Source organism: Perna viridis, chromosome 6, assembly GCF_037379345.1.
Source record: "Perna viridis isolate PV_CMFRI_1.1 ecotype Kerala chromosome 6, ASM3737934v1, whole genome shotgun sequence".
Lineage (NCBI taxonomy): Eukaryota > Metazoa > Mollusca > Bivalvia > Mytilida > Mytilidae > Perna > Perna viridis.
The window spans coordinates 18,092,196-18,120,034 of NC_142450.1; the positions used below are offsets into that span (position 1 = coordinate 18,092,196).

Consider the following 27,839-nt stretch of genomic DNA (forward strand, 5'->3'; position numbering starts at 1 on the left):
GCAAATTGTTCGCTGGATAAGTATACAAATGATCGATCATGTTATTACTGACTTTATGTCAAGGAGAAAGACTTGTTTATATATTTCGATATTCAGTATCAGTATATCACATGAAGGTTCTTTCATGCATGTACAAATGGACATCATGCGTTTACTCTTTTTGGCTTCTCTGGATTACAATGAGTTTATGAAATAGGAGACAGTCTTATATTTAATTGAGGTGATAGAAGGGGACCTGCAAATCATTGCATTATTTTACATGTCATACAAGCAAGTGTATTCGCACATTCATAATTGAACATGTAAGCTGGGAAAAGGACACACTGTTTTTGTATAAAAGATGTACTAATTGAAGGAAAATGGAACGATTAAAGACATATCACTATGAGGTAAGGTACTTTTAGTTTTGTTGTACAAATACAAAAACTATTGTTCCAATAATTTACAATAAATGTTCACGACACATACCCAAATAGACAATGGTTGAAACAAGCACACTCAACATGCTCAATATGTGTATAAGTTTACAAAATAATAAAATAGATAAAATGGAAAATATATAATGTTTAGAACGCCTATTTTTCACTTCATTTTGAACAATTTTCTTATTCAAGTCTGTTGAAAGATAACCAACAGATTATACAAAGTGTTTATCATTTACAGGTTGTTGGGGACCATAGGGGGCCGCATCACATGCATCTTTTATTTTTTTTAATTCCTTTTTTTAATATTTTTGTCAGATTTTGTGACTTTTTTTATTACATGCACATTCCTCATGAAATTCCCTAATGAAATTTTTCAATCAAATTTCAGAACTCTTTTTAGTTTTTGGGTTATAGGGATTTAATTAAATTGTTTTTATCACCCTTATTTAGCTTCTTTCAACTTAAAGTGAACGTCAAATTTTGTGCAATATTGCACCAAAACCACTTGAGCTGTATGTCGTTTGTTTAAGAAACTAATATTGTGTCTACATTTGCCCAGTTTAACATGTTTAAGTGATATTATGCTCTGCTTTGCAAAACTCTTTACTCAACTATAAATAAGGGGGTAACATTATTAGGTTTCGAAGCGTTTGGCCCTCCACACACATGAATACATGCATATGAGGTTGGTAGTAACGAAATGTAATTTCCCCCATTTGTTCTGGGTTTGACCTCTATAGACATGTTTAGCAGCAATAGAGTATGTTATTTTTTGTATATATTGTTATGCTTAATTTGATCAGATCCAGATGTTTGCAAAAGGAAAAAAAACCTCATTCATTTTTTTCCTCGTGAAAAATGTGGATAATAAAAATAACCAGTACATACATTCATTGGAATGCTATATAACATATATGCTTGATTATTTATTTGAATCCTTTCTAAATATTTTCCGTTTTCTTAACATACAAAATATAACATTTTTTGAAGTTAGAATTTCATACGAGGGGTAAGCCACACGGGGTCTACATGAATCGGCGTACATTTATGTCAATAAATTCTGATATACATGTATACAAATCCAGTCGCTACAATAAACAATGCACACGCTTGTGGTATTTGATACATACATACATGTACATGTATTCTTAATCAAACAAATAAATGCTAAGTAAATGTAATGAGGTAATAATTTATCTAATGTAGTTGCGTATGTTTTAAACATGGGTTTTGTAGTGCTCCTTCTTTTAAATTGATTGATACTAGTACAAAATGAGCATGTAGATTAAATCTATTTTATAACAAAAAATATAAAGCCCTTGTTCTTTCTGTTTCAGGTAAAGAAGCTGAAACACATTTAAGAAGATGATGAAGGAAATACAGTATAACCACACACCTCTGACTTGGTTAAACACCAAGTGGACAATCATTCAAGCTGTTTTATTTACTTTAATATGTACATGTTAAATGACTATCTTGCATTTAGGAATAATTGTTGCTGCCTTGATACATGCTTTATAATTCTTGTATAAAAACCTGCAAATGTTTAAGGTCATCAACTCTGAAAAGCTATATTCTTTTGATTACCTACCCACATGCTAAATGTAAAAAGGCCACAGCTATTTATACATGTAGAAGGATAAGAGAATGATCACATTTACCGCCGGGGCACATTTTGTTGCATTAGAAACAGCAACAATGAAGACAAATTCATACCTAAAGTTCAAAGTTGAAGGTCAATTGACACAAATTCTGGTATTCTACACATTATCTTGAAGTTGTATCTAACCACTTGCCAAATATAAAAAGTCTTATCTTCAAAGAAAAACAAGAAAAAACGTTGACATGGTTAAAAAGAGGCATGTAGACGAACAGACAGATTGAGGGTTTGAGGGTTCTAGAGAATCCACCATATTTTGATACTACTAAGGGTTCTTGTAGGTTTATATTATCATGTTTTACCTTCTCCAACAAGTTCCTTTAACCTTAAAGTTAAACAAAGATGAAAAAGAAAAGCACATACACAGGAGGTAGAAAACTGCCGTTTTCTCATTTGCAAGCTTCCATCAAATCTTCCCTACTTTAAAGTGTCCTTTTTTGTCATATCTGAAATGCCCAGCATAAATGTACTGTCTAGTCACTTTATAAGGGAGCAACGTACTGGTTTAAACAACTCAGTCTTATTGTAGGACATATAGGTAATTGAAATGTGGTAAAAATGACAAGTTTCTAAATATTGGCATTCGCCAAAATTCAAGGTCAAATATTTTTTTCAAGGTCATCATTAGAAATTATATATGCGTTATGTTTAATAGAGTTGAATACACTTAGCTGAAGAAAAAAAAAAAACTTGGGTTTAGGAAAGGGCAATTACAGGCTTAATAACTAACTTAATTCTTCGTTTGTATATCTCAACCAATAACAGTTACCGCCTTTCTGGGGAATTTTTTGAAACAATCTTCTCAAGAAAACATCTTTATTTTTTCGAAAAAAGACCAAAATATTTTGAAATTATAAGTTTCTAATGGGGTCCTACCAGATGCATTAAAGTTCATATGTAATTGTCAATATCACTTTCGGACGGTTTTACATGGTTTTCTCGTAGAAAGCTATTTTCTCTTAATATTGTATATGTGCTTGACATTATTCTACAAAGTAAACATGAAAATGGTGAAGTTAATGAACAAAAACAAAATAGAAAAAAAAAGTCGAAAGAAATAAGGATCACAAACTCGTGAAAACTAAATAAATAAATATAGAAAAAAGACTTGTATCTCTTCTTTTAAATACAGTTTAAGATTTTTTTGCAAAAAACAGTACAGTATAGACTATTTCCCAAAAGGGGGGGGGTAGTTTCTGTGTTTGTATAATTGTACGCTTTGTTTGTAAGGCTTAATGTGTCAAAATTTATAATAAAAAGCTGTGTGTTAGAATTCAGCATTGAAAATTCCATTGATTAGGCACGCAATTATTTGTAAACCGAAGTTGTGCCATATATTTTATTTTGTTTCGAGGTATTTTATTTAATTGAAAGAGTAATCAAGGGAAACAAGGTTAGAGCTGTAATCAAAAGAATGTAATCCAGGGAGAAAGACCAGACGTGGAAAACAGACACACACAAAAAAAAACATAAAGTAACTAAAATCATACATACAAAGTAACAAAAGCAAAAGAGCAACTCGAACTCCACTACAAATGGGAGCATGGACCAGGTGCAACGGTAGGGTAAGCGTCCTCTGCTTTTCTAGAAAAACATCCGCCGAGTTGCCTTATAAAGGTCATGTTCGGGGTAGACAAAAAAAAAAGGAAAACTATGACACATTGAACAAATCAGTTTTCATGGTGCAGAAAGGTACAGCGTAGCGAGTTCATGATGACGACCATAAAACGTCTGTAGTGATGACTTCAATCTTGTAGGAACATAACCATGTTCCAGGTTTTTTGTAGAATTCTAGCGCGATATAAAAAGTCTGCGAAGTTTCCGTTAGCACTGGCAAAACGTATGAGTCGTGATATGAACACTCCATACGCAGGTACTGAGGGGATGAAAGGAAAGTTGACAATTCGGAATGAAAAGTCATCACGTTTGTGGTAAAGTTTGGTCAATAGTTTTCCTTTACCATCGATTTCTAAGTGAAGGTCAAGATATAAGTCTGACCTTAGGTTTATCGGTTAAAACATAGAACAAATAGCAATGGTTTCATAAATTCAGTTGTGTTTAAGGAAATTATGAAAAGCAAAGTGTGGGGTCATTGGCCAAAAAATATTAGTGCTATGAAATTATTAGATAATTCGACAAAAATACACGAATGTGACTTAACATTACATGATATTATTGTTGCTTTTGTTTTTCTTACAGTTTAAAGCAGATTTTCTGTGAAAGCAGAAGCGGTTGAATGAAAAAAAAATACCTAATATAAAACGAGATGAGGTATGGGGAATATCTCAAAGAAAACAACGCAACTAGGATAGAAATTCAGCCGAAAGCCATCCATTGCTCTTCAATCAACGACGAGTAAACCCTCCCATCACATGGAAGGCTTCAGCTGGGCCAAATAGCATGATCTGGCTGTATAGAATATATCCTTTTAAATATCATAACCCTACTGGTAGCGTGACAATGTACTTAAAGGTAGTTAAATGGTAAGGCACTGGTTCCAACTATCATAATGACATGACACACTTGTTTCATAAAGAGCAATAGCCTTTCTACTTATACATTTTTTTTTACAAATAGCATATATATAACAAACTATTTATAATTTTGTTTTTATATTACACCATGCAGATCGTTTGAAAATTATTAGAGACAACTCTTTTTGTTTAAAATTGATAAACATGACTACTATAGAGGAACGGGATTTTTATTGTCGTGGGAAGAGGTTCAGGTCAACAAGTCGTAAAAAAAAAAACTACTATGATCGTATACTTTTGAGGTATGTACACAGGGAAATATACCTCCCTAGCCAATTTTCCAATAAATAATCCAAAGAGCCCAAAAAGTATACAAAACCCCCATCTTCGTCAGGTTCTGGGACACTGACGAATACTTATAACATGGACAAGGGCTGAAGAAATGGTGACTGTGGCCCGTTACCATGGCTTGACACTTTCGGAACCTAGATTTTTAACTAGAGCGTTCCAGTGTAGTCTTTTGAAATCCAAGACCAGGATAGATAATTTCCCTGTGTACATACCTCATACGTGTACGATCGTAGTATAGATTACGACCTGCTTGGAGAAACCCAAAATTCCGAATAAAATAAAAGAAATAAAAGATCAGATGCAACCTATTTTTTACCATTTCATTAAAATGCTGTATAAATATATAAAAAGAATTAAATAAGAAATACGTCATGGGAGATCCCAAAGTTATGCTCACCGATACATTTTCTTTAAGTTTCTTTTACAAAGCAGTTTGATAAGTTTTGATACGGTTCATCACTTTTATTAGATCATGTACTTAATGGGCTATGAACAGATGAACAGAGAACACACGAATAGGAAAAACCCGAATCAGTGACAGGAGAATAAAGAAGCCCATAATACTTATAAAAATAGGAAAATCCAGATTGCACATCGTTGACGTTTTTATAGACACCGTTCAACATTTCATTCATTTAAATTTGGGACGATGGGCTTGTCTTGTATAATAAATTTTACACTGGTTTTATGTTTCTTCACCTGTTGGAACATAGATAATGTTGACGGTGACGAATGTAAGTATTTTCAATCCCAATGGAGTACGAATGGCTCTTTTGCTTTTGTTTCTTTATTTGTATGATTTTAGTTACTTTATGCTCTTTCTTTTGTATGTATCTTTCCGACATCACTCATGTATCATCTTACTATATTCGCCGGTATGATATTTCTTTTTTTTTAATGACTCTTTATCTAAGGAAAATATTATCAGCCTCAAATGAACAGTACTTATTACAAATTTTGTGTTCAAATCAGGAAAAACGAACCCTGCTTATAGGTCGAATATAATATTTTGATTGCGAACATATTTCGGGTTTGATGCTATTTTGAATTTAATACATGGCTTCTCTGATGGTTTAACCGAATGTGACATTTTCAATATAAAGACTCTCTGGTTTGTAAAAATGTTTTAAGGGTATTTACACATTAAAACTATAATATCAAGAACCACTGAATAAGGAAATCATCCTGATCTCGAATAAGTGTATATTTCATTATCGTTAACGTTTTAGAGAACGGTTTAGGAAATCATTTCCCATGCGCACATTATCATTTAGCATGTCAATATCTTCTTAAATGTGTAATCCTGATCAATCCTGCAAAAATGGATATTGCGCTTTATTTGGCAATCGTCTTCGATGGACAGCAATTTTTTTATTCAACGTTTTTATCATTGCTCGCATATCTGATGCCTTTTTATTACATGAATTTATAACAACATGCTTATTTTTCCCTATTCAGCGGCCATATAGCAACGGCTGCCGTTTTTTATATGATTTTTATATTAGGGGTTGACGACAAATGCAAATATCATACAATTCTAAAAATGTTTACATTTCTTCATTCATTAATTTTTTGGCAATCACCGTGCCCAAATTCGTTAGATTTGTGGATCAAAAATAGTGTGTAGCCCGACATATTGATTTGTGATATTTGCAGTTTATATTTTTGGAAATGGAACAATTTAGTTGAAAAATATTTTATCGCCACGATGTGTGATACTTTTAAACCTTAAAAATAATTCATTTTTGAATATCATATTCAAAATATTCAATAAACTTAATTCTATTCCATTTAACGGGAGTATGTGTTGCCGTTGCAACAGCAACTTATTAAAAGTCTCAATATTTTGATTCAGTATAACAATTGAACCCTAAAACAATTTTCTTTTCAAATGGAGAATTTGGATAGAAATTGTCTATGCAGTGGAAACTGGAAAACAATGTTTTAGATAAAAAGACTTGTGCGCGCAAGTTCATTGATAGAAAGAAGGAAGATAGCGATACATTTAAAATTTATTTAAGAAAAAACAGGATTGAAAACAAAAAGTTACCGACATTTCAAGGTCAATGACTTAATTATTCTCATTGTACTAAATCTGTTAGAATTCAACAAAGCCATGACGAAATTATATTCGTTTCGTTTATTGAAATAACTAAGATCAATTAATTCCAAGGAAATTCCAAATACATTAAAGCTTAAAGACAGTTTAACGTTTGAAAATTGTTATCGCGTAAAATGTTTCCTTTCAATAAAAAGGGGTTTTACTGTTAGTGCTATGTACACGTACAGGTTGTTACAATTGAACCATGCTATTTGAATATAAAAGTGTATTATGATTAACCAAGGACTATTATTTCTTGCACGTGACATCAAACACGGTACCGTAAAATTTTGTTAGGCTTGAAATGAACATAAGACTATTAAATATAATACAGGTTAATACCAAGATGTACAATTCCTGAAAAAAAACCAAAAAAAAAAAAAAAAAAAAAACCAGCAGAGATAATCAATTGACACATGTTTGTAGTAGTTTTCGTTCAATATTACATTTTCTGTAGAATAAATGCTTAAACTCAGTATCGTAAAACACAATTGGTTGTATTTCATGCTTATGTTTACAACAGTCTTCGACTTTTGCGCCAGTGGTCCTTGCCTCAAAGGAAAATTATGTAGAAACGGACCCACTGATGCTATTTGCTACTGCCCAGGAGGATGTACAGGCAGTAATTGTGGTAGGTTTGTTTGTTTGATTTTTGTTATTTTATTAGTCTAAAGTTGGCGTTACCATCGCTTATTAAATTGTGTTGTGATTTTTTCAAGTGTTTTTGTATTATTTTTTGTATTTTTTTTTTTATTTTTGTCTTTATTTGTTTGTTTTTTTATCACTATATAAATTGTTTTGTGATTCATTAAAAAAACAAAAAAAACAAAAAAAAAAAAAAACGTTATTTTTCAATTCTTATTTAGATGGAAATTTACTGATTTAATTCTTCCTTGACTCGTTATGCAGAAAGAGTAGTTATGAACCATTCATGATAGACACGGCAATAAAAACAGGCCGAATAATACAATTTTATGCGTTTTATCCAATTTGTCTCTTGTTTCATTGTGTTAGTTGTACAAAAAGTCATTTCATAGTAACTTAAAAAGCTTTGTGAACACATTAAGAATGATAAAAATCAGTGCCCTTTTTAACATATTTTTCATGGCATTACAAGACTTTTCTGCGTATATTGTTATAATAATAGATATACTTTCATACCTTATAAACCAAAATAATGTCAAAACACCACTTTCAAAATGACTAAAAACAATTGCACCATTTTGTAAATGGTTAAAATCTAAATGCTTCAAGACATAAATGTTTCACACACACACACACACACACACACACACACACACACACACATATATATATATATATATATATATATATATATATATATATATATATATATTTGTGTGTGTGTGTGTGTATACGTCTCAGAATGTTACACTGCTCCATCGGCTCAATTTGATACAGGGAAGATATGTAAACATATAGAAGGATCTGAAATTCATAGGAAAACGGATAGAACTTTTTTTTTGCAAATTTTTGTTGTTTTGCCAGGGTATTTCAAAATGATTTCCAAGCCATCCATTGTCACTAATAATTATTTTTTAACTACATGAAATATGATATAAACATTAAATTAAAACCACAACAAAATCAGTGGTATAAAATGAATCCTGTGCCAACAATATCATAGGATCTGCCTGATTTTTACATGGACATTTTCTCTTACTTAATTGATGAAAAAGTGATATTTGCCATTTTTATTTATATAGATGAACGTTTTATTATTATTATTTTTTTTGTATCTTTTAAAAGAGAGCTGTCCTCCCCCGACGACAAATAAAGGACTGACAGATAGGTGTGTTAATCTAATATATGGATATATTATGTTCCAGACCACGAGCGTATTCGGTTCTCACCACATTTTGTACTTTGAATTTTCGAATTTCGAATTGTTAGTCAACTTATGAACTTTTCCAGTGCTGGACATAAACTGAGTGTGCAGGGTGGTAAATAACGTGTACACAATCTGCTGTATCATCAAGTGAATACTTGTGACGTAATAAGATTATTTCATATATTTATCGATGAAAAGAGTTGTATGATAATTTCATGGCCTACCGTTACAAGATACAAGTAAACCAATGCCATCGATGTGATATTTTTTTTTATTAACTTTTTGTCTTTCTTAAAGCAAAATAAGTTTATCAATTGTTTCATTTTTTCCTTGTTTATGTTTTGGGTAAGATATGTGCAAGCTTTATAACTACCATTTTCCCTTTCCCTTGAATCTTACGTTAACTTTAGATGAATATAAAACAAAGAAGCTCATGATGAAAAGCACTGTCTTTTTCAGAGAAATTGCCGGAATAGCAGTAGGCGCTGTAGTGTCTTTTATCGTGTTGGTTATTATCATTATTATCTGTTGTGTGTACGTTTGTAAAGTCTGTAAAGAAAATGGTAAAGGTAGGCATGTTATGTAACTAATAACAGCCAATTTGTAAATGTTACTAATTTCTATTGGCTGCAATGAAAGTATAAGCTTGAATCAAACAAAATGTGGAAACTCGTATACAAGAATGATAAAAAAAATCTTTTTGACTGACAGTCTAAAAGAATAATATATCGTTTTAAATCGGTTAACGAAAAAAGGTATTACTAGGATATTTTAAGCAGAAAAAAAATAAGGATGATTCAGTTAAACAGTAAATAGAGTCAGGCATGTGTATTGTACTCTTTATTGACATAGCTCTTGATGTCCGGAGGACACATTACTTATATTGTCTTCATGTACTAAGTTATGCTTATATTTCAATAGTACCATTACAGTTATAACACTAATGCGTTTTATGGCTTTTTTTCTGCTACCAGACACGTTAAAAGATTGTTTCGTTATACATGTTAAATACACAATAAATATTCTACACACACAAAATATATTGTTGAATGTATTTGATTCTGCATTTATACCCACTAGTTCAAATGTTTTTTTGTTAAATCCTTTTATGTTTTTTTCTTTATCAACTCATTTTTTTTTTATTTACAGGATCAGTTGCAGCAATGTCTTCTAACTAACATGATAAAATATAACTATACAACACCATTTCACAAGAGGGAAATTTATAGTGATGTTACAAAGAAACGTTTGTTTTCAGTGAGCTTCCGTTTTATTCTCTTCTGTAAGAGCAAGTTTAGACAATAACGTATATGTTTTTTTTTCATAACGAATGCAAATGAGGGAATTTATAAGTTTAATTGATCTGTATTTGATAAACTAATAATTGATTAATTAAGAATATCTGAAGAAACCACTTCCTGCCCACCCCCCCCGCAAAAATTAAAGAATGGAAAGAAAATAAAGAGGAAAAAAAAGAAAAATGTCTTTTTGTGTATAGCATACTTTAACATATAGTCTTTATTTTTCGAATTTATGTATGGGAAAAATTCAGTAAAATTATTAGTATAGTAGACGAACGAAGCATACGCTTTATTAATTTAATAGACATCTTCATACAATGTACATGTGCACTACCAAATAGAAAAAAAATACATATCAATTGACAGAAAATTGCATGCACATGGTAACCAACATAAAGTCAGATTAAAACACGGGAAAGACATCAGGTGCCCCTGAAGTAAAAAAATTGTATACGTTTCTAGCAGTAATTTCGTGCATGTTTCATCTTGTAATACAAAGACGCCGAGGGAAATGCTAAAATACTATTTTGAAAAATTGTTAATTTGAAACGAAATTATCATTGCATTGCTAGTTAACAAAGTTCAACAAATGTGTCGCGTTAAAACATTATTTTGCGAGTAAATATTGACCCCATAATCAAACAGTCACTTGTAACACACAATCCAAGGAATTATTTTAGATTCAGCCAAATTCTGACATAAAAAGTGGTCAGCATGATGAAATATATTGTTGTGAATTGTTTTTTTTCTGTGAAGCCATGTTGGAATATTTCCCTTTTTCTAGATTTGTTGCTCTTGAACGCGGGTGTGTTAAGGAGATATGTCATCGAAAACAATTTACTATTAATCTCATGTTTATACGTGAAATTTCCCGATGTTCATATTTTAAGTATACAAGGGCATACAATGAAACTTCCCAAACACAAAAAGAACAACAAAATGTCAAAATGTGCAATAAAAATGAGTCACGTGATCGGTGAATCAAGCCTTGGTCGGACCAAATAAATGTCAACAGTGCAGTTGGAAGATGAAAAATTTGTCGATCCATATTTTAATGGTAGGTCAATGAATATGCATATTTTTTTTTAAAAAGTGCTACGGAAAGTCTGAAAAATCTACATGGAAGTTAAAAAATGGCTCGTAACTTGCGTAAGATGAGATATTTTGGCGTTTCCTTGTATTTTAACGAATATTAAAACAAAACGTTACCGATAGATAACTTTCTGCAGCAGTTTTCGGGTAAAATGAAATATGCCATTTGAAATGAAGTATAAATCAGGCAAATCGACACAGCGCATGCTATTGCACTTTCGCATTTTCTAAAACATACTTTTTCACACAGCGGCGACATTGAAACAAACGCACTGACGACCTCAGATACGTTGACATGTGAGGGATACGTGTGAACAACCGATTTAGTTACGATAGCAGACTTCGCTTTAAGTTTCTTATTTTTGAAAAATAAAAACATTTTTCGTTGAATATTACTCATAATATAACTTGCAGAAATGTAAATAGTTTTGTTAAATATGTCTCCTTTTACTGCTGAACAAAACATGGTTACCCAATGATTTTCTCTTGTATAACATGGCTATGAACATGCTTAAAGGTCTGTTTTATAGTTCATAGTTAACAAATACATGTATGATAAATAGGAAGGGTCATGCTTCGTCAAATTTTCAACTTTTTTTCCAGATGAAAATTGCAAAGAAAAGGTATGGTTTAATGAATGAACACATTTTGAACATGTGCTGCAAACAAAATTCCCTGCAAAATATTTTTGATATGAATTATATTTTTTATCAACATTTTATTTCCAAAATAATTATGTATACATACACAACAACATTAAGTGTTAGCACAATTATAGAAAGTTATGTTAATCAGATTGATCACTGTACCTGTCCTATAGGATATGATTCCATTAACACCTCTATCCAGTCATTGGAATGCAGTTAAAACACAATTGGCACATTTTTTTTTCAGATGCACTTTTCATTGAACAAATAACTATTTGCATTTCACTAATACATCCAATTCCAATGTACATGTAAAATGTACATATGAATTATGGCAAGTAAATGCTTCCTTCTGTTAACTTTGCAAACAAATCTTGAAATCAAAATTCAATCCTACATCTAAGTTCCAGAGAATATTTATTCACAATTAAAAAGTCAATGTTATTGTCAGTCTCAGTTGAAAACTGTTGAAGTTCGGTAATATTCTATACTCAATATTCGATCCCATAAGTTATAGAATTATCAACCATCAGTAAAGTTAACCCTGCTGTCCATGGTTTTGAAACAGCTTGGAGTTGGGAAATATATCTGTAAACAAATACAGTAAAATTCAAATTAGCATTTCTTTCTAAACAAATAATTAAAAGGAAAACAATAATTTGCATGTCTGTTTAGATAGAGTTTGTTTAAAAGAAGTACTTTACAATTTGATTAAAACTGTTAAAAAAAGAAAATATAAACAAACAGTTACTAGAATCAATTTACAAATTTGCCATAGAGTTATATATATATCATTTCAATACACATTTCGGCAGATGAAGACTTTTCGTGTTTGAAACTCTGATGACAGTTATTAAGTCAGAGATGAATGAACCCTGGTCAGGCAGTCCCACACATAATTTCAATCGTCTTATATCCAAAGAAAGAGATTTTAAGATACCACTTACCCAAACTTGGGGAATGATTGTACTGGTAACTTGCATGACTTCGGAATTCGTCGATGATCGACGTGTAATGTCTTGGTAAATGCAAACACGACATCTTATTTGTTTACTACAGGTACTCTGACGTTTCAGGTTTCTCTGTGACGTCAAATTGGTACAAAAAAAAATGCTGTCAGATTTGTTATGTTCTGTTTCTTCATAAAGAATCAGATCGTTAATTATACAGATTAAAAGAACTAAGGACTACATTTAATACTAAAAATATTCTAATGTGTTATTTACAGAGATTTTGGCTACTTCCGGAAATAATACTCCCAACTTAAAACGTTACGTTTTGTGCGCGTGATTAGACGTCACCCAGATGTTCAAGAAAATTCCCTAACATACCCGCGAACGGGAAAAAATAAATATGTGAGCGGTTCAGGCTCGATAGAGCCTCTTGTTTTATTGTAAATATCTATTTCATTATACATTGAAATACTAGTATCACTTGTTTATGGTTTCAATATGTTCCAGTTGTAAACGTATTCCAGAGCTTGAAGTCAATTCTGAATTCTTAATGTGTTTTCGTCGCCTGTCTGATACATAATATTTTCGACCAAAGTTTTAATATATTACGTCTCATTCGCTGGTAAAATAAGTGTCGAAACGGTCAATATTTGAAATAATGTATTATGTTTTACTTGTATGGCAGTATGTTTCTTTTTCAGATATTTATAATTTTTCTTCACAAAATCGACAAAAAAAAAAAAAAAAAAAAAAACATTCGTTGTACGGACTTGTTCTTTTGACGTCTGCACTATCGGATTATTTATCAACAAATATTGTTTTTAATGTAGACTACAATGTGGACACATGCGACTCAGAATATAAGTCAATCATAAAATTATTTCCAAGACATAGCATAACCAATCAAGTTTGACATTAGAAAAAATAAACTTCTATCTAATCAGAAAGTCTGAACATATCTTTTCAAGTACATTCTCACCGGCGACTTATAATTTCCTTGAGGAAATGATGTGTGGAATCATACTTTGTTTTGATCAACGTTAATTATGCGTTAACATAGAAGACACTTCCGTATTTAAGCATTATATATGATTCATTTCTAAGACACAAAAAAAGTATTCACAATATAATAACAACGTAGAATGAAATACATACCAACGGTTTATTTTACAATAATGATATGGTTATGCTGTCGATAGAATTATTTCTTTTAACACGATGCTGATGCAGTTGATTCAGCAAAAATAGAATAAGATAAAATAAAAAAAATAATAAAATAAATACAGGCAATACTCATGTAGCGTTAAAATGCCTTTCTTTAACTGAAATCCCATACAGATACCTTGTATACAAAGGAAATATTCTAATCATATTGAAGCTCTGGCTATTGCACAATGATCATACGATGAAGAGAAATATGATTTTGTTAGATGAGAGAAAATATGGCATCGTGTAATAGCTATTATCTATCTTAAATATGTGTTATTACTCGGTAAAGGTCATCTGGTGATCATCTGCACGATCATGTTTATACTCTGGTAAATACGTTCGATGCTAGTCACAATAAAGTTGTTTTTGATAATTATACTTCATTAAACTTATTTCAAATTGTCAATCTAAAATCATGTTCACATCTGATGGCTATGTTGTTCTTAAGTATGAGTTTTAGTTTCTTTTAATACATTTAAGATCCTTTCTAAAGGACCCAAGATCCATGAACCACGCTCCATATATTGAAAAGATTCACATTAACATGCTTATGGATGTCCTAGATGACTATGCAACACCTGTTTTGAAGGTAGTGAAGTATCACTGCCATATTGAAAAGATCGGTTGTTAAATCTAGGTCATTTCAATTGGAAGATTAAATCAGAAAACAAACTCGATTTGATAAAATGGTTTGACACCTACTTTTCTCATACAAGACTGGGAGATTTCAGAAACCCTTGGATGATATATAATAATTCTCCTACTTTTTCGATCAAACATAATCTCATATAAATGTGGTTTTCGTTTGTAAGAAATGAATTTAAATTTAAAGAGTATGAATGAAGATATTAATAGTTCCCTAAATTTTGCATACACATTACAATGTAAAACTAAACAAAATATATACACGGCATTTCATTTGCAGCAAGCAGTTTCACACTTACTTACACTTGCATGTATGAATATTTTATAGACATAAAGACCTTATTTAATCTCCGTGGTCATACGGAAGAATACCGACCGAGTAGATTTGTCTTGTAAATTGAAAAATCAGACAGAAGCGAAAACAATAAATAGGAAGGAATATTTATGTAGAGCCAATTAGTGTTTGTACGCAATTCAAACTCGTTCGTTCTCTAACATAATGATATACGCCTGTAAGTTGTTTTTGTTTCTTAATTTTAGAAGTGCGTTCTTTGTTAACTGACCTAGACTTTTAATAAGTATATCCTATTTTAAAGAAAATCAAAAGACATCATATTTGTGACGTATCTACTACTGACATTATTAAAACAATAAAACTAGGAATAAGCTGCAAGATATGTTTTTCTTGAGTTCGCTTGGTGGTTTACAATGAATGAGGATATTTGGGTTTTTTTCTCGTTTTGTTTGTTTGAAGCTGAAGTTGCATGATTCCTTGACGCATTTATTAAATTAGTTTTCATGGATTCTATTATCTGACTTATTATCTCACAAAATGATTGTACATCATTGTATGTGAAATACTCTTTGCCTGGGATGCACTTATTACTACATTTTGTTGTAATTTAATATTTACGTAATGCATTGGTAAACGGTTATTTAAAACAGCCTACGCTTATTTTTATGGAACTCCGAATGCAAAAGTATTCATGTAATTTAATGTTTGAATTATAATAAGGTAAATCCCACACGATCAATAGACCAAATCACAACGTGTTGATTGTTTGTTTGTTGGGGTTTAACGCCCGAGCAGCAATATTTGAGTGCATTCAGGCGATGAACATGAAGTGGATGATAAAATGAACATGAAATGATGATGAAATGAAAAATGGGATGGGACACAAGCATAAAGGGGTCAACAAATTCTGATTGCCACTGGAAATAGGGAGAAGTGGGTCGTGTCGGGTAATTTAGCCTCTTGTGGCGGAGAATACCACAGTAGTGTTCTTTAACGTGCGAGGAACGTGGCATCTTTTCCAACACGGTGCACCACTATGGTTTGCGGTCAGGTTTTCTATAGCCTGACAACCCCAACATGTAACATGCCAGGGTACCCATTCCACCACCTGGGGCATACAAGCCAGTTGCTCTGTGCCCCCGGCTAGGCTTCTGAGCACTATTTAGTCGCCTTTTACGACAAGCTGATACAATGGTGTATGGTTGCAAACAATGTGGTAATATACACAAGGAGAGATAACATGGAAACAATTGTACCCATGCTTTTTGTGTTTAAATCTAAAATGCTGCTAAAATACGGTTCTATATTCTTAATTTAAAACTTTGATATAGTATTGATTTTCATTATGGATAAATATTAAAATCGTCTTCGACCTGTTAAGTTAATACATATAAAAAACAAGAACAAAACAAAACAAAAAAAACAGAAAAGTACAAAAACAAAACAACAAAACAACAAAAACAACAAAAAAACAACAAAAACCAAAAACATAAAAACAAACAAACAAACAAAAACAAACAAACAAACAAACAAAAAATGACAAACAAACAAACAAAAAAAAAACAACTTAGATTTTGGTCTATATTATGATGAAACCGATGAAAAAAAAAACGTATTGTGAGATAAAAAACAGAGAGGACCGCTTTACACGAATCCAACTACAACCGGCATGAACTAATGTCCCAAGACCAGAACCTACACTCCAGTTGTTGTCATTGTTTGTTTTATGTTCATTTTTACTCGATTTACGTTTTTGTTTACAGATAAGGTCGAGTTTTGTCAAAATATGAATAGTTTTCCATTACGGCCATTTACCAACCTTATTCAGCCTTGCTTTACTTAACCTTGGTTTCCTTGATTACTCTCACTTCATATGTTTGGAACATTCAACAGCTTTCTTCGTTGTACTGGTGTTGCCCATCATTGAAGTCCACATGGAGACCTGAGGAAGTTTCATTGTTCAACGCTTGGCTTTTGGTAGATGAGAGTCTCATTTGCAATCATATCACATCTTCTTATTGATTTAGTGTGTTTTAAAATGGTTAGAGGTGGAACATGTATTTATTTTGAGAGTAACAAACTTACTTATGTCAAACTATTCATGCTTAATTAAACAACATATAGACACAAACTAATCTATATTTTGCTACATTAAATGTAAGCAACAAGTTGATATACTTGAATAAGAAGTAATTCCGATTATAACTATACTGAACAGTGTCAGTCAGACATAACTAATACCTGATTACAGTTATCAACAACTTGTCGTTTTATTAGTGAATATAAAAAATACTAATTATTGAGTCATTTACGACTATTCAACGCTAAATGTACTCGCCATGAACAAGGAGTGTATATTCATACTATTTTATATATGTAACTTTTATTTAAACAAAATATATACATATATACAATATAACACTTATAAAGGAAATATACCCGAATAAATACAACCTAACGAGCATAGGTAATTTTCGTACGCTATGTTTAGTTGAACACATTTTACGATGACAGATTTAAAATAGTAATAATACCATGTTCATTTCATAAACAAGCATAACTACCATCGCTTCGACAGACAAGAGCCTTTGAAAAAGCGATATAGTGCTATTTGTTTATCCTTTTCGTTTACTAAATTGAATATTTGATAAATATGTAGTCATCAGTAGCTCCATAAAACCTCGCATAATGTCACATTGTTGTTGATTTCCGCCATTTGCAATGTCAATTCATGGTGTCAATTTTATTCAAAGAAAGTCTCCAAGAAAAAACGAACAAAAATGATAAACATAAATCGGCTTGTCATTCTGTGCATTACGGAATGCATGTGCATTGCATAAATTGGGCTGTTAATTGCAGTTATTGTATTTGACAAATACAACAAAGCAAAGTAACTTTAACAGAAACAAAATAATTTTATAGCATTACGTTTTGTTGTAGTATGATTTTTATTTGATACACATAGATGAAATATTAATGTTAATTAATGTTAACATTTATTTTTTATTCGTGAAAATATGAGAGATCATCATGAAATTAGTAGTATCTAGTTATATTTATAATATTACATTTGATAAGGCTCTTATTTTACGTCAACACCAAATTTTATCACGTAATAAATCATGCAAAATTACCACGAAATCATAAGTCAAACAACCAGATTTTGTTTTGTTCACAGGATGTGCGACACTTGATTTACGATGAATGCACCACAAAGAATGATGGTTGAAAATTGTTAACACGTGTAACGGTTTTTAATATCCGATATAAAGAGGGTATTTTACTAGATCAAATTTCTGGAGTATTTATTATTGACCTCATTCACTTTTGAATGTTTCAGAAACAATGACTGACAAAACTCAAATTAAACAAAGTAACAGAAAAAATACAGATTTTAAGTATCACTCCAGCTAAGCATCATGCAAAATGTGATTCATGTGTAAAAAGCCTACATATTATTATTTTTGATATCTTGTTTGAAATGTCATAGTAAACAGAAAGAAACATGTGGGTTTTCATATAACCCGTGCTCTTAGGAGACAAACATTATATAGAATGCACTGTAGATTTCACAAGTAAGGGATATAAATTTGTAAAAGACCCTCAAATACAACAGAATCTACTGTATTTCCAATGTCGATTATCTTCTAAGAGCAGGCAGATTTGAATGAATAATTACACATTTCATCGTATAGACCCATAAAACAACTTAAATACAACAATGAAAATATGTAGCCTTTTTTTGGGTGTATCACATTTTTCAGATTTTGCATGATTCTTACAAAGCGTAATCAAGGGAACCAAGGTTATAGCGGTAATCAAAAGAATGTAATCCAGGGACAAAGCCCCGACATAGAAAACAGACATACACAACAAAGAATATAAAGTAACTAAAACCATACATACAAAGTAACAAAAGCAAATGAGCAACTCGGACACCACTAAAAACTGGGAGCATAGACCAGGTGCACTGGGTAAGCATCCTCTGCTTTTTCTAGAAACACTCACCGAGTTGCTCATAAAAAGTCAAATCCGGGGTAGACAAAGGAAAAAGGAAAACTATGACCGTTGAATAAATTAGTTTTCATGGTGCAGATGGATACACCATAACGATCCACGAGTTCACGATGACGACCATAGAACTTCTGTAGTGATGACTTCAATCTTGTAGCAACATAACCCTGTTCCAGAAGCCTATTTGTTAGAGTTCTAGTGCGATACAAAAAGTCTGCGTAGTGTCGGCAAGCTCTGGAATAACGTATGAGTTGTGATATGAACACTCCACATGCAAGTGCTGACCATTCCAACAATATATTGTTGCATTCTATAAGTTCTTACTTGACGACTGAGTGGTAATTGCCCAGATACCTGGTCAAACGTATTTTGATTACAGGGTCTGGTATTTCAGACCAACATTTTAATCTTATCATCATAACAAACAGTTTTCAACCACCTTAAAAAGAAAAGAGAAGAACAAGTAATAGACATGTTATTTTACAGCGCAGTATTTAATTTTGTTTGATTTTATTTGATTTATTTTTATTGTTTTGATTTTGTTTTGTTTTTTATTTAAGTTATTTTTGTTTTTGTTTTTGTTTTTGTCATTTTCCTTTTTTTGTTTGAAAAATGCTCTGTGTAAAAAAACTAAATAAGAATTTAAGGCAAAGATATACAATGACTGATCTAATATTTACTGATATAATTTGACTGCTTTTTATGATTTGATGCTCCCCGTCAATATCAACCAGGAATGTCTATTACTTTTTTTATCCACTGGAGACACTCGTTTCCGAAACAATGACTCACTCAAACTGGTACATTCAATTTTCATGGGCAATGTCAATATTTTGCATTATTCAGAAAACCACTGAAATACCTTCTTCATGCACTCATTGTACTGTTTTAGTCACGTTAGGGAAAATTTTAGAATGTGATCACGACAAACAGAATAGTCTAACAAGCTGAAATTAACTGTCAAAAATGGATCGCGATAAATCAACAAAAGAACCCCAGAACTACCAATTGTAAAAATATATTGATGAAATATTTATGAACAAAAAACATCAAACAAATCATTTTTACTGAAGCATGAATATTCTAGCGTTTGTTTGCTTGGTTTTGTTTTGTTTTGTTTTGTTTTCCTTTCTTTTTTTATGTTTGTTTGTTTGTTTGTTTTTATTTCATTGAACACAACACATCAATGTGAATGTGATTTTTCAATCATATAGGGGTAAATTATATATGACCAAGTCACCGTAAGTGTTACAACCTATAAGAAAGCAAATACATGTGGGTTCTTAATGATGCCTATACACGTAGATTTACTTCCTTTGGTAGACAATAGTAGGTTGAAGTTAATGTTGACTCTAAATACAAAAAAAAAAAAGAAAAAAATAATAAAATAATAATAATAAAAAAAAACAATATACGTTTGCCTTAACGAAGTGAAAAGAGGCCAAGATGGAGAAATACTTCAATGTATTTAATTGTTTGCGATTAATTGATTAGCGAATAAGTAATATTATGGTATTATATTACATTGTTTTGTAGTTGATGGGTATGGGTGCAAAGGAGATTACCTCAGCCCATTTAACGTATGATTTTCGTATAAAAAGTACATTTTGACGTCAAATTTTAAAAACACCACACAATGTAACATATTTGCACTAGAAATAACTTGGCCGTTGTCAACATATAACTTACAGAAGCCGCCTGTGTTAGATTAAAACAAACTCGATTATATGTGAGATATATACTTCATCATTCCATTTACTGAATGAACATGAAAGAACCAATACATATACATTTTGCTAACAAGCGATTATAATGAGGCCCAGACAACCCTGTCGATACATGTTTTGACCTTTTGCTCATTAATCCGTGTATTACTCATATAATGGCACCACTATGCTAACAATGTGTTGTGATTTTACTCCGTATCAGAAAATAACATTCTTGATTTCATTTAAGACAAATCATAAATCATAAAGTAGTCAAAGAATGAAACAGACTTTCGATCAAAATAGGCTGTTTATAAAGAAACTGATATGCATTGCGTACACGTCTTCAAATCACAGGGGATTAAAAGTTGAAATATAACCGTAAGTTATGTTTGGTGAATATGAAGGGTACCAATGCAGTAAGTGACATAAATCGTTGGTTTTAATCATGTTAAATATTTATGTAATTTAAGTTTATCTAGTCTGCAGATGAGTATGAGTACAAAAAACATGTGGTATACAGTATAAACAATATAATTATATACAACATAAAGATACTAAATAAACAAACGATTGTTTTTCCCACCATGTAAATTTGCAAGAATTAACAAGCCGGATAATTTGGTTTCAATAAACTGTGTAAAAATGTGTTAATTTAATAATAATATTGTGAGAGCTTTAAGGTTTCGCTAAGAGAAAACAAGCCAAAAACTGAAAGTTCAATATTTTATTAGTGTATGCCAAAAGACCATATCATATACCAAAATGTCCCGCACAAGCTTTCTAAGCCATTTAAAAACATTTTTCCTTTACTCTAATCATTGAATCTTGCATATAAGGGTGCCACAATGCCATTAAATATACATCTTTTGTAAGTTCATATTTACCTATAAAAAGTAAACAAAATATTTAACAAACATGTATATAGTGCAAGTTACCCTTTTTAATGAATTCTAAATCTTAAAACTATACTTAATTTTAACAAGTAAATTACTCAAAATGAATTTTAATGGAAGCAATTTATATTGAGACTACTTTCAATTCTATTTATAGCTACTTTTACTTTCTATTTAGTGAGAAAAATATGGAAGGCCATTTGGATCTAATTCAATGTGTTAGGATTATATGATAGACATTAAATTAACCTATTGAAGCAACTACTACAATGTTTTAAAAACATGATAGAGCTTTGGAAGTTAAAAAAAAGTTTGCTGAAATAATAATGTACATGTACAAGTGTATATGTGTGAAAAATAAACACATTACCTTAAACAAATTTCTTTTTGCAACCCTTAAAATAAGGACAATTGTGTTGATTCGATTTGCCGACCAACAACTTTTCAGGATATTTAAGGAATTGGGATTTTATGGTAATATTGTAAGATTTAAAAAAATCAATATACCATTTTGGGAGGCGTAATGAAGGGGTTAAGTTCAATTTTTGAAACAAACTGCTAATTTTTACACAATTGGCCTCAGAGAGATGGTTGTATTAAACAACTTTGTTGAGCATGGTAACATTTACCCCATAAAAACACATTTTCACTCTTTAGAAAAATTCAATTCCAATACCCAAAATAAAATTAACCGTCCGTTGATGCTCAACTGTAGAATTAATTATATTAAAGCTGTATTGCTGCCAGCTACTGAACAAATTTGAAGGTAAACTCAAATAACATGCTTATTATAGAATATTAAGGAACAATTTCATAAACATTCCTATGCTTGTACTGGAGTTATGAAGTTGAATTCTATCAAATGCCTTTTTATGACCCTCTTAGGCCCCTTATTCGAAAACTGTTGGGCTATAAACCCCAAAATCAATACCAACCTTCCTTTTGGAGTTTGTAACCTTGTTATAAAATTTTATAAATATCAACCAGTACTCAAGGTATAGCACAAAAACCAAGTGTCTGCAGACAATGAACCAATATATGACCAAAAATAAAAAGTAGTCCCTGCCTTCACTGATTTCTTTGAACAAAAAATAATCTTGTTCAAGTCTTTTCTGCTACTTATGATTTACCAAAGAAATCAATCCAAAATATAGAGGACCCATTCAGGCGACAAGCCTAAATTGTTAATATTTTAACACTGAAACCCCCCTCCCAAAAAGTTAACCCCTTAAAACTGTTTTCTAGGAAACTCCATCCTATTTAAGATTATTGGTACTTGCAAATCATTAAAGTTTTAAAACTATTACACATTGAAAAAAAATCATTAAAAAAATGGTAAAAATCAATTAGGCAAGGGACTTACTTCGAACTATTAAATGTCACCTGATTAATTATATAGTGAGTATTATTTGACATTTTCATATATTTACTCAAAAAGTAATTTCCATTTACATGTCAATTTAACTTTCACTCTGTAACTATAAGATGTATAATATCTAAAATAAAGTCTACATCTTAATCTCTCTCCATCTTCAGGTCTTCGTACTAAATTTGTTTGTATCTGTATGGATCTGTAACTTTGAAGAACTTGAAAAATAAAAGTATACATAGTTTTTTTTTTAAAACTGACTATGTACATGTACATATACTTGGGTATTTTAATCCAGGGACAGCTGGACAAACATTACATTTATCAAATGTTGTAGACCCAAAGCTTTTGAAAAGAGAGGGTTACAGTGGCGTTAAAAGGGGTGGTTTCTAGACTGCAATTTATAATTATACATTACATTAAGCACAAATGTAACAATAATTTTAAAATGAAAAGAATTTTCCAACACCAGAACGTCTCTCCATTAGTTCATTTATTTTCTTCTTGTTTGCCATTTTGCAGGTTGGGAACAAAACCTGAAATAAGGGTTAACTTCCAATTTAGGGTACCACATTTTTTGCATCCCTCATTTGGTGTTTTTTTTATCCATTATATAAATAAAAAAATGGGAAATTATGATTTCCTATTTAAAGGTGGGAATATTTATAAGTCCCTTAACGGCTTTTGTCGAAGGGGACTTTACATTTGCACTCCGTCTGTCTGTCCGCCCAGAAAAAAATCGAAATTTTCCGCATTTTTTTCTAAACACTTGCAGATATTGAGATGAGTTTTAGTATGTGAGTCAACCTTGTTTAGTTACAGATCTAATTAGCATTTCGTTCCGCTTGGCTGATTACTGTCGGAGTTATGATCCTTGAACATTGAAAAAGTTATTGAAATTTAAGTTTTCCGCGCTGTTTTTCTATTAAATGCTTGCAGATATTTGGCTGATTTTTTGGTATATGAGTCTATCCTGATGAGTTACAGATCAAGTATAGATTTCGTTCCGCTTCACCAATTTGTGTCAGTTATGGCTCTTGAAATTTCCGAAATTTATGTTTTTTACACTTTTTTTTCTAAACGCTTGCAGATATTGAGCTGATTGTTGGTACATGAATGTGAGTCTACCCTGATGAGTTACAGATTAAGTATATATTTCGTTCCGCTTTGACAACTTTTTTCCAAAGTTACCAACTTCCAGTTTTACTCACTATACCAAACTTTCAGTTTTACGTGCCCTTTTCTTAGGCAAAAATGTACATATCATCTTCATGTGTCTAAATGTTAATATAACAAAAGATTGGATAATTATTCATTTAGATTGGTATGGAATTTGATACCTAATCTGTCCAATTATCCGTGCATAAAACTTTGCAAATCTGCAAAATGGATTTCACATCTTTCTTGTCTTTGTCCATATCCCTTCTTCTGTTCAAAATCAATGTCATTTCTTCAGTTTGTCATTTATACTTGATGGTTCAAGGTAGGATTTGGGTCAGTGATATTATTTTGAAAATTCTTGAAGTATCAAGTATAATTCTTTTATATCTTCCTTATCATTATCATAATACGAATTGTCTCAACAACAGTCTGTTGGTCTGTGGGACAAGATTTCCCATATTTCTTCTAAAAATAAAGAAAATAAAAATATACTTCCTTTACTGTTCCGTTGTTGCTGTTGTCAAAAACCTAACCCGCCTCGGAAAAAAATATAACTCTGATTATACTCGTACCGTGGTATCAAAAACACTGTGAAATCTTTATGAGCTAGTATATGAAATTGATAAATGTTTATTACATATATTTTTATCGTCAAACTTTCTTTAATATGTAACTACTTTCAGATTCATTTACATCTTTGCCCGCTATTCATCATACATCGTACATATAAAAATCAAAATGAAGTAAAACTGTTATCAAGTAAACATCTTAAAATGAATTGCAAGAAATTTTGATCCATTCGTTTATTAAAACCAACATCTTGAACATATAACGGAAATGTAGATTCTCAGATTCTCCTTCAGTCTCAAGGATATTACAAGATTTCTCTACTCGATATAGTAAAACTATGCCTAAATATCAACTATAAAGAGTGGAGAAATCATATGATCCCAGAGAGCATAAGGGAGAGAATCTGTTTCTCCCAAGAAATTTGAGGTAATTCGGAAATATAAAATGGCTGGAAACTCTCGCAAAAATTACAACAAAGCCTACATGTCATGTACCTGTTTTAAGCGTATTTCGTGTTCACATTGTGCAGGTGAGTTTCAACTACAGTAAACGTTACAATAACCTCGTAGATACATTCATAATCAACTTTATACATTGTAAAATGATTAGTTTAATATCATTCTTTCTATAAAACAAGGAATAGTAAATGCCATTTGTTATCTCGGAAAAGGTTGAAGAGTGTGTGTGTGTGTGTGATTCGAGTACGTTTGTCGATTTATACTTTAACTAGTTACTTTTGGTATATTACAATGTATAAGATATATAAAACGTAAATGACACTTTAACCATTGTTGCCACAATGGAAGCAATTTATTTAAAAAGGAAATAGATATACAAAAAGACAAACTTTCTAAAAATCAAAATTTATGAGTTTTCTTAGAAAATACATAATAGAAAACAAAAACAATAGAAAGAGTAATCAAGGGAACCAAGGTTATAGCGCTAACCAAAATAATGTAATCCAGGGACAAAGACCAGACATGGAAAACAGACATACACAACAAAAAACATAAAGTAACTAAAATCATATATACAAAGTAACAAAAGTAAATGAGCAGCGCGGACTCCACTAAAAACTAGGAGCACGGACAAGGTGCACCGGTAGGGTAAGCGTCCTCTGCTTTTCTACAAACACCTGCCTAATTGCTCATACAAAATCAAGTCCGGGGTAGACAAACGTGGAAAGGGAAACTATGACCCGTTGAATATATTAGTTTTCATGGTGCAGACGGATACACCATAACGATCCACGAGTTCATGATGATGACCATAAAACTTCTGTAGTGATGACTTCAATCTTGTAGCAACATAACCTTGTTCCAGAAGCCTATTTGTTAGAGTTCTAGCGCGATACAAAAAGTCTGCGTAGTTTCGGCAAGCTCTGACATAACGTATGAGTTGTGATATGAACACTCCATACGCAGGAGCCGAAGGGATGCTTTAAAACACATTAAAGGCTATACTTATATCAGAACATATTTTTTTATGACGAGTACCAAGTCTTTGTGGTTGTTGTAAATTTAATAAAACTTTCAATTATTTTTAATACCAATTTAATTTTGAGTTGCTTTATTTTTTAATCACACCTGGAATAGTACACGTCCAAAACGGCATATCTTTTATTTAATGATGTCAGCTTTTTGTTTTTAAGACAAAATTTCCATTATATTTTAGATCTAAATTTCCCGTCATTGACTATTGAAAACATATAACACGTACAACCCGTAATATCTTTATGCACAATAAAGTAAAGCATAGATTCTTGTAAAGCAAATTAATTTCCCTCTAATGTGATCAAGTACACTGTATTTAATATCAACTATCATAAATCATATATTGTTGTGGGAGTATATCAAATCTTATGTGATACATGTTCCAATGTGAGAGTTGAGTGGATTTCAAGATACGTCAATCGCGGTTGAAGGTTTCATTTTATCGGCATCATTTTCGGATTAATGAAATAATATTCATAGTGTGTAGATCTTAGATCACATCATAGGGTGAAAATTTGCTGTGCAAGGTAAGTACTTCCGACATTTTTTATGTCAGTTATTCTAAAGCATTTTCTGTGGTGTATAATATGTAATATAATATGCATGCATGCTTACAATAATTGAACGATACCAAATGATTAACTCGTGGGTTCTGCTCCAACAAAGTGGATACCGAAGGTATACAGGATCAATACATACTTTGCTGTTTGTAGTTAAATAAATGTAAAAACGCAAGTGCTGAGGCTATCCAAAATTGTTATTTATATCCTGTCAGAGGGTGTCTAAAACTTCCTAGTCTTGCGATGTCTAACTGTGATTGATTCTTTTTTTTTGCACTTCTGAAATTAATTTTGAGATAAGTAGGCCATTCAGGAATGCCTTGTTTGACGATACGCCTTTGTACTTACAGTGACGTAACACAGCTTTCTGTAATCGAAAAAATATAACAAAGTGGTAACACAACTGTTATCATTTATTTATATCGGATACAATATATATATCGTATCGCATGATTTCTGTTCAAATCAAATAACACAAAATCCTCTTCTTTTATCATACAGTTAAAGTGTACATATTACTATCTGAAATCTAATTAGTTCTCGCAGGAAATAAGTTATGAAATAATACGCATGAGATCCTGATGCATTAATATCTAGACCATCGTCTTAAAGATATAGCTTTCTGTCAAGATAACAAATTTGTAATGTACATCATTTGATGGATAATTTACAAGAAAAGGTATGAGTATGAGTTTCAAGCCCAGATTCGGTTAATGAAATTGTTTTTTCTTACCTGATTTCTAGCGTAACACAAGTTGTTCAAAGGTATAGGGTTAATGTCGTGGTTGAAAACAAAATGGCAACATGCAAGCTAGTATCTTATTGGTTGTTTTGTTGCCAATGGTATTCAAACCTTTGTTAACCAACTATTGAATTCATTAAAGTATTTTATTCATATTAATAGTTCTTGTAAAATATTCACCACAAGTTCATACTAATCATGCACATACATTAACAAATACTTACATTTGATTCCGTCAATCATCAATCTAGACGCTCAATTACTTTTGTTACTTTGTATATATGATTTTAGTTACTTTATGTTCTTTGTTGTGTATGTCTGTT

At 31.4% G+C, this 27,839-nt stretch overlaps 1 protein-coding gene and 1 long non-coding RNA gene across 2 annotated transcripts; one reads left to right on the forward strand and one right to left on the reverse strand.

Moving 5' to 3' along the window:
• Positions 1 to 5,484: 5,484 nt before the first annotated feature.
• Positions 5,485 to 10,640, forward strand: LOC148613925 (uncharacterized). Its single transcript, XM_088586137.1, has 5 exons — positions 5,485 to 5,644; positions 7,535 to 7,642; positions 8,782 to 8,824; positions 9,323 to 9,432; positions 10,013 to 10,640. The coding sequence occupies exons 1-5, from the start codon at positions 5,560 to 5,562 to the stop codon at positions 10,039 to 10,041; spliced, it is 375 nt and encodes a 124-aa protein (XP_088442263.1). The 5' UTR covers positions 5,485 to 5,559; the 3' UTR covers positions 10,042 to 10,640.
• Positions 10,641 to 21,437: 10,797 nt separating this feature from the next.
• On the reverse strand, positions 21,438 to 27,544 carry LOC148613926 (uncharacterized). Its single transcript, XR_015923170.1, has 3 exons — positions 27,508 to 27,544; positions 26,830 to 27,141; positions 21,438 to 23,208 (listed from the first exon to the last, which is right to left on the reverse strand). It is a non-coding gene; the product is annotated as an uncharacterized LOC148613926 (long non-coding RNA).
• Between the last annotated feature and the right edge of the window lie 295 nt (positions 27,545 to 27,839).